The 8,158-nt window shown below is 35.0% G+C and overlaps 2 protein-coding genes across 5 annotated transcripts; both read right to left on the reverse strand.

Moving 5' to 3' along the window:
* Positions 1 to 58: 58 nt before the first annotated feature.
* Positions 59 to 2,604, reverse strand: LOC124181082 (iron-sulfur cluster assembly enzyme ISCU, mitochondrial). The gene is made up of 4 exons (XM_046567271.1): positions 2,421 to 2,604; positions 1,687 to 1,911; positions 1,530 to 1,608; positions 59 to 698 (listed from the first exon to the last, which is right to left on the reverse strand). The coding sequence occupies exons 1-4, from the start codon at positions 2,508 to 2,510 to the stop codon at positions 604 to 606; spliced, it is 489 nt and encodes a 162-aa protein (XP_046423227.1). The 5' UTR covers positions 2,511 to 2,604; the 3' UTR covers positions 59 to 603.
* A 1,402-nt stretch (positions 2,605 to 4,006) lies between these two features.
* LOC124181077 (wee1-like protein kinase) lies at positions 4,007 to 8,024 on the reverse strand. Of its 4 annotated transcripts, none has more exons than XM_046567262.1 (5): positions 7,822 to 8,024; positions 7,629 to 7,744; positions 6,471 to 6,795; positions 5,487 to 6,369; positions 4,007 to 5,317 (listed from the first exon to the last, which is right to left on the reverse strand). In XM_046567262.1, exons 2-5 carry the CDS (start codon positions 7,717 to 7,719, stop codon positions 5,003 to 5,005), a joined length of 1,614 nt encoding a protein of 537 aa, XP_046423218.1. In that variant the 5' UTR covers positions 7,720 to 7,744; positions 7,822 to 8,024; the 3' UTR covers positions 4,007 to 5,002. The 4 variants fall into 4 exon arrangements, with proteins under 4 accessions (XP_046423218.1, XP_046423216.1, XP_046423217.1 ...); XM_046567260.1 differs by having other exon boundaries at positions 7,608 to 7,744; XM_046567261.1 differs by having other exon boundaries at positions 7,626 to 8,024.
* Between the last annotated feature and the right edge of the window lie 134 nt (positions 8,025 to 8,158).

Consider the following 8,158-nt stretch of genomic DNA (forward strand, 5'->3'; position numbering starts at 1 on the left):
ATTAAAGTTTTACGCACATTATAAGTAACGGGAATTGAGGGCATAGATATACCCAAAATGCTTGAACGCCACTTTTATTACTTCAGTAGAATTTTTCCGATCTGCTATTATATAATATACTTTAATAAAATATAAATTTCCATGAAAAATAGGATCACAAGGTAATTATCACTATGATATATCGTGAACCTGCGTAACCGCAGGCTTTATAAACCCGAACAATAAATATTATGCGTACTAAAATATAATTTCAATTATTTTGGATACAAGTGAATACTATATATACATATGTAAGTTTATATGTATATACATACATGTATAAGTCAGTCGGAGAAATTTAATTTGAAATTAAACGACGTACTTACGTTCTATCAGAATCTCACTCTTATAAACTTGATCATACATGTAACTATTATAGATTCTGTATTCATCATCCAAGATTGTACTACAGCAGATAGCTACAGTAAAGAATATTAGACGTTCAATTTAAACGTTGACTAATTTGGATTGCAAGATATGATGCAATATACTATTTTTCGCCAACTATGACCTATAAAGTTTGTTTTCCTGCTTGGTGCTGTTTATACTTCTAGGTATGCAACTCTAAACTTCATTACTGCCAGATGCTGTTTTGGCTTTTGGTTGCTGCTTAATGCGGTAATCAGAAAGTGCTGCCTTGATTGCATCCTCTGCAAGCACTGAAATAAGGATTTTTTTAATTTTATAGCAATTTACATGCCTACGAATGCAAGTTAAAAAAAGTTTAAAATGGATTTTTAAAAACTGGATTTGGAAATATTGCCTTGAATCTCTGATATAGAATAAAAATTATAGTTTTTACTAAGTCTACTTTACTAAATTACCAGCTAGCTACTGAAAAACCATTTCTAGCACTTGGATTTTGATACATGAAATATTAATTATTAATTTTTCATGCCAGCAACCCAGTTACATTTCTGATTCATCATACAAATCTTATCTTTAACCTTTCATTACTCGCACTTTGAGCGTGACTTTAGCCTTTAGACAAAAATCCCAATATATGTAACTATATGAGTAACTGTGACTTCATACTTTACTACTTTTCTCTTTGAAATGTTTACTATAGTTGGATATACTCATAATTGATAACTATTTAATGTATAAGAAAAGTATATTAATGTTCAATAAGATCGTGAAATAGTAGCACAGTGCTCATTACACGAGTTAAATCGTTGATTCAATTTTTCCGACCACGTTGCCAGAGGTGACTTGGAACATCTCAGCTGACAGTAAAGATGATCGATACACACAGTGTGCTTATATACTCTTAGATTTAAAAGAAATTATGTTCGATATATATATTTTCAAAATAATCAATTAAGCTGTTTAATAAAAAGATTTCATGACTATATTTTGACGTGGCAATGTCCCATTTCATTTAACATAGGTGGCAGAGTGCTGTCCGCACAATGAAATTCGTTGTGCAAGCAAGCGCCACTAACGAAAGGTTAACAATGCTATTAGCAATCTAATGGGCTAAAACTTACTCGAACAATGTAGCTTGACTGGTGGAAGGCAAAGTTCCTTTGCAATGTCAGTGTTCTTTAGCTCCAATGCTTGGTCAACCTGATTATAAATATTAATAGTGATTAGCGATGTTTAAAGTATAATGTACACACAGGATTAATCGAAGCATGAACTTACCGTTTTACCCTTAACCCATTCAGTAGCAAGCGAGCTAGAGGCGATAGCTGATCCGCAGCCAAATGTCTTGAATTTAGCATCAGTGATTTTTCCATTTTCATCAACTTTTATTTGAAGTTTCATGACATCGCCACATGCCGGAGCTCCTACAAGGCCAGTGCCCACATGTTTGTCATTTTTATCAAGAGAACCAACATTCCTCGGATTTTCATAGTGGTCTAGCACCTGGATAATATTGTAACAACGGGGGAAATTAAGAAAGGACTGAGAGAATCAATGGGTTCACTGCGCGAATTGAGCGAACGCCGAGCCAAAGAAGTCTCACAAAACGAGGAATATTTTAGAAAGAAAGTGGATGTATTTGGTCACGAAGTTCTCTTTTTAAAGTCCAGACACTGACTGTTTTTATAATAATATTTGTTGACCAGCAACCCTATTCATTTTAAGACATATGAAAGCTTTCAGTTTAAGATGACTACTAGATCATTAGAAAGCCGATAACACGGGTGATTGATGATTTCACCCTTTATAACAATATTGAGACATATACAGTTTGTGATATACGAAAAAGTTAAGAAGTAAACGAGTCCGACGTTTTGAAAATACAATTTGAAACTAACAATGTCCGAACTTTACGAGATAAAAAAAATGTATACAGATTTTTTTTACTGTTACGCAAAATGTCAAATAGTGAATCGGACATTACGGTAGGTTATCAGGTATGAAATACTTACATTGGCATGATATGACACAACGGGTACACTTCGGGATAGAACACTTGCCGCATCCGTAAATTTTTTCGGCAAAACACGAAGTAAAGACATGGTTGTTGAATATCAACTTGTCTTGATGATTGCGGTTGTCGTTTAAGGAACAGCTCACACGAGCGTCTAGAACAATTCTGAACGAGACGCAGTGCGCGTCGGCACCTCGTGAGCGCCCTGCGCATTCCGTTGACGGCACAGTCATGGACATAGCTGCAGTCAACGCAGTCAACTCACATTTCGCGGGAAATTCGAAATTAGACCAGACCCAATAGAGCGTTATCGCGACTGGAGATATATACCATATGTGTAGTATGCATGCCTGTACATCTTCAGTCAACGTCATGTTTTTTATTTCGATATCAATGTATGTATGTACAATACTTATTGGTGAATGGCGCATGGAATGCAAATTTAATCAGAATCTAAAATTTATCACGGAGAATGTAACTCGCTTTATCTTGTTGGTTAATTGTAAACAACTTCGCAGATTTCTAGTTTCATAGTTATATTTCGTTTTCAAACGGAAATTACAACAAAACCTTAACTTTGTAATTGAGTGTATTCGTTAGTAACTGAATTACGGTACGCGTTTTCACATTCGGCAATGATTTCGTTACTAATTTGGTACACCAAATTATACGTACTTTCATATTATAAATGACTTTAATAGGGGTGGATGCACGTAATGTACGATTGTATACTATACAACTAGTGTGTAAAATGTGATTTTACGCACATGTTTCGTAATTTATTTTTTGACATGGTATGCGTAAACTTCAAGTTTTCGCACTGCTGTTGGTGCGTAAAATGACACTTTTCAATACAGTGCGAAAGATGCAATTAAAATGCTTAAAATCGGATAATTTTATACGTACTGTGTCAAAAGAATAAATAAACAAAACAAAAAACAAAAACAAAAATTGATAGGCTTTGTGTCATGGATATGGCAATGACATATATTTTTAAAGTGATGAGAAATGATTTTATTATAAATATAGCGTAGTATATTTGAATACGTTTAAGATAAACGAGCATGGATATGCAGTACTAGCGTCAATATTAGATGTCAGAAATTTTAACTCTATTACTTCTGATGCAATAACTAGATACAATATAGTAATTTTCGTGGGTATAAGAACAATTCTGGGCAGTGATTATTTACAAGATGACGAATTTTTACGTGTAACTGTGAAAATTCGGTTACCGTGGTATATACATTAATTTACGGAAAATTCATGCGAAAGTTATGTTTCTAAAATATTCTGTAAGGTTTGTAGTTAATTATCTATTAGTTCGGTCATGTTTTTTGCGTTCTGTCTTATTTCCATTCTTAACAAAAAGCTGTCAGCTGCACGATATGGCAGAAAACAAATAATATTCATGCATCTGATTTTAGAATCAACATATTTGTAACTGAAATACTGTTCTACGTAGTTATTGGAAGAATAGGCACCAACTGTTGCAGGTTTTAAATATTAAACCACGTTTTTTCGAGTAATTCATACTAGTGTATACACGTCTCATAAGTTATAACAACAACAAACAGGAGAAAAATGAAATTTGAACCTAGTAACTCAAACGTAACTAGAGACTAAGAATAACATATTTTGCTCCTAACGTTTAGTTTAATTATTCAACATCTATTCTATGTGAAACATATAATAGAGTACATGTAGTGTGACAAGATATTTGATGCATACTGAAAAAGGTACTCATTAAAATTATTAAAAAATAATTCAGCGTGATAAAAAAATAAAGTTTCAGTTCAGAAAATATACTGCACTTCACTCCACATATCTAATAGCGTGAGTATACTTTTACTATTGTGTAGCATGCAGAGTCAAATTTCTATATACGACAATGGGTTACCACAAGAGGCAGAATTTGTTTACGATGTTTTCAGCACACACAAAAAAGGAATAGAATAAACATGATTTTAGCAACCAAATTATAACTTAAAAAGTGATAAGGAGAAAATAATGATCCTTTCACTTTATCTGGCCACCCAAACAAATTTCCACGAAAAATGCCAGCATTTCAATAATCCTGCGAATAGTGCTGTCTGTGCAGGGTATTTATATCTTATTCATCTGTCATTTAAACTCGTTACCGGTAAAGATTTTGCCACGGTAACGTCTCTATATCTGTTTTTGGGATACTAATATAAAAAAAAAAAATAAGCAATGACAAAGCACGGTTTGAAGCAAAAATAGAGCACATAGATCTAATTTTTACGCATGTTAGTACAGAAAAATATTTGTCAACCACGACATAGACTCAATTCCCTAAAAATTTTCTTTTACCCCGTAAATTATACGACTTATTACCTTGTCATATCAGTCATATAGCTAAACTTCAAAATAAATATACGGCAATGCATTTTACTCTACGCACCGAATTTTGTTTTGTTTAAAGTTTATTACATTTCGACTTACGTACTAAGTTTACTTGCATATCACAACATCAATGCATCGCCTGGCATTACACCTGTCTTTGGGATGCGTTGACTTTTTTCCCTCTCCTCTAATAAATAAACAAATCGTTAGGTATTAAAAGATAGTTGCGCTGTTGCTACGGTTGACCTTTTTCCCAACAGTTCGAGATGAGGTTCTAGTCGGTGTAGGCCTTAGCCTATAGCCTCCAAGATTAGTTGTAGTATTCATAGCAGTCATATTGGGCGCTAGTGTCTTCAGGCACTTAGCAGCTTCTTGGAGTTGTTTCGACAGGATTCCATTCTTCAATTTTTCTGCATTCAACTCCCGCCTAAGTTGTGCTTTAGTTTTTTTTCCAAAAGGACATAGGACTCTGTGTTGAATCAGCGTTACTGCTGACGGCCGCATCTCAGGCTTCGGATGAATCATAAGCTGCAATGATAAGGACCTCGTAAATTAAAATATTGAAAATATACAAATGGGTGATAAATTTCTGAATATCCGGGCACTGATGGTTGATACTTTATTACCATTTTTCTTTTTCAAGTAAACATGTAATTTGCAAAAATAATTTGATTATTATTTTTTGGGGATTACCTACCTTCAATAGCTCGTTAAAATCTCTACTATATTGTGGCAGTTCCTTTAGCTTCCCATTCCTAATTTCATGCCAATCAGGACCATTTTTAGGTAACGCGCCACCACCCCCAGCTTCATAAATAGTCAATCCCAATGCAAAGATATCAGCCTTAGGCATGTGGGCTAAATCCTCATGTAAGATCTCAGCAGGTAGATATCTACAATCACCCTCTTCAAATAGCGGATTGTTAATCGAAGTAACGTGACCCAAGTCTCCAAGTTTGTAAGTAATTTCTTCTTCGACTGTGTCTTCCTCGTCAAAACCATCATCTGCAGAATCGTAGTCTACAGCGCGTAGTCTTTTTTCTTTCGATATGAAGATATTGCCTGGTTTGATGTCCATGTGGACTAACTGCATTGAATGTAAATATCTGAGTCCCTCAGCAATATGTATCAGAAGTTGACGCAATTCAGCTTCAGTAAAGTTCCTTTTTTCAGCCTGTAGTTTTGAAATTGCATCTGCTAAACTACCGCCATTACAATACTCGTTTTGAATAACCATGTGATCGTTTTCTGCCCATGCAGAATAGTAGCGAACTACATGTTGATGTTTGCCAAGTACTGCATGTGCATATACTTCATTGAGCGCATTTTTTTCATTTACACTTCCAGCAACTGGTTTGATACTTTTTTTCACTGCATAGATGCAACCATCTAGCCTGTTGATACATTTGAAAACAGACCCAAACTCTCCAACGCCAATCAACTCGAGCTCCAGAAATTCCTGGTGATATCTTGATATGTTAGATTCATGAAGAGCTACACGTTTAGTTGGTTGCTCTACTTCGGTGTCTGAATGTTCTAAGTCAACTGAGTCTGTAGATGGTGCTCTAAGCTCAGGAGAACTGGTAATGAAAAGAAATTAGTTTTTTTTTCATATGCACGTAAATATTTGTAAAGAAAATTCCATTACATGCTAATTTTTACTGGAAAGTGATCAACATACCTATTCAGACTCCGCTTGGACCTTGTTCTCTTTCTAGCAACGAGCACCATACCATTTGAAGTGAAAGGATTAACGTTAGCTGCAGGCTTTTCGGGTTGACTATGGTAACAAGAAGCGAGAGGTTTTGGCTTCTCCATGTGAAACAGTTTTACACCTCTAGATGGAAGCGGAGTAAGAGTGGTACTTTCCTTCATCAATGTTTTGGGCGTTGCTGGTGAGTCAAGCAGTCTAAGCGCTCGAACACGCTTATATGGTGGACTACATGCCATCGACATACTGGTAGGTTGCCTCCTTTCATAAAAAGGGATGCCAATTTCTGTAGTCCCTAAAATAATATAAGAATTTGTGTTTATATAACGTTTATGAAATCACAAAGTAAATATCTGTAATTGATTGTATAATAAAATATGTACTTTACTGATTTTCTGAGGCATTAATAATCAACATTCATTGACACTGGTTGATGACTCTTAATAAATATAAATCCAAAATCGAATTATAATAGCCAACATTCATCATATAAAACACGGGTATTTCATTGGACATAAGTCATTTTGTAACATTAAGTAGTATGGGGAAAGCTTTAGTATCACTGTTGATAGATGCTACGCTGCAGTTTTTATCAGCGGTAAGTAATTTGTAAGGCTGATTGATCATTCGCCATCATGTTAAAAGTAACAAGACTAATAGCGAGTATTTGAATTGTTATCCGTCGGCAGAATACTGTGCCATAGAAAAGATTCAATTCATGGTAAGCTGGATCTCACCTGGTTAAAGATTGGGTATTCTAAACCAGTCGTCGAGATTCAGATGCAGAAAATTTGATCATTGAAATTGACTAGCTAAATACTATGAATTTGTGGCAAATTGGAATAAGTAAAAATTTTTAAATTCTCATATTTAATGTACGGGTAAGATAAGAAGATGAATTTTCAATTAGTTCCAAAATATTAATAAATCTTTTAAATCTGGCATGAAAGACACCGAGCAAAATCCCTACTCAATGCTTATTTAGAATAGTCCGTAGACACCGGACAGTGCAAATTGCACGATCTTAATTCTACGTAAATTTTAATCCCGTTTCAATCGGATGCGCTTACTGTATGGGTAGCTTAATTAAATTTACTACAGTATTACTTTTGAACTCATATTCACAACCTGAACCTGAACCGTTCGATTGACAGCTGATATTCAGTTCTTCATCTTCGATGTCACTGGCGTCAAAATTCAATCTTTGCGCTATATCCATATTTGAAGTTCAAGTCATCTGTCCACTTAAGAGTTATGAAAATTACAAGCGTTTTTCAACTTATAAACCGCGAAGAAACACTGATAAACATACGATACCGACCACGTTATTTCGTTACGGCGGGGGGCTCAATGCATCACGGGACGTTTTCTTTGAGCAATAATACGCTGTTGTTGTTTGTCGCTCTCTTTCACACCCGAAGAACGCGCGATCCGATTGGCTCCCTGTCCTTGTCAATCATGGCGACCGTAGCGTCATCTGCGTTCATTATTTTTCTGCTCGTCTTCTAGCCATTGAAATTTCAAAAATTTGTTACACATTTTTTACAGACGTTTAGAATCTCAATAACCTCTAATTTGATGGCGACGTCTTGAATTCATCTGACATATTAGTATGCACTTGTGTAACACATAATTCCGGACTTTTTGTGATCAAGTAA

Source organism: Neodiprion fabricii, chromosome 4, assembly GCF_021155785.1.
Source record: "Neodiprion fabricii isolate iyNeoFabr1 chromosome 4, iyNeoFabr1.1, whole genome shotgun sequence".
Lineage (NCBI taxonomy): Eukaryota > Metazoa > Arthropoda > Insecta > Hymenoptera > Diprionidae > Neodiprion > Neodiprion fabricii.

Excerpts from the sequence above, each read along its gene's own strand:
- LOC124181077 (XM_046567260.1), bottom strand. The coding sequence starts at position 7,719 with ATGGATATAGCGCAAAGATTGAATTTTGACGCCAGTGACATCGAAGAT. Across the intron at positions 6,796-7,607 it reads TTGTGAATATGAGTTCAAAA|GGACTACAGAAATTGGCATC; the intron begins GTAATACTGTAG and ends ATATTATTTTAG. Across the intron at positions 6,370-6,470 it reads TCCAAGCGGAGTCTGAATAG|TTCTCCTGAGCTTAGAGCAC; the intron begins GTATGTTGATCA and ends TTTCATTACCAG.
- LOC124181082 (XM_046567271.1), bottom strand. The coding sequence starts at position 2,510 with ATGTCTTTACTTCGTGTTTTGCCGAAAAAATTTACGGATGCGGCAAGT. Across the intron at positions 1,609-1,686 it reads AATGGGTTAAGGGTAAAACG|GTTGACCAAGCATTGGAGCT; the intron begins GTAAGTTCATGC and ends ATTTATAATCAG. Across the intron at positions 699-1,529 it reads AGTCAAGCTACATTGTTCGA|TGCTTGCAGAGGATGCAATC; the intron begins GTAAGTTTTAGC and ends TCCTTATTTCAG.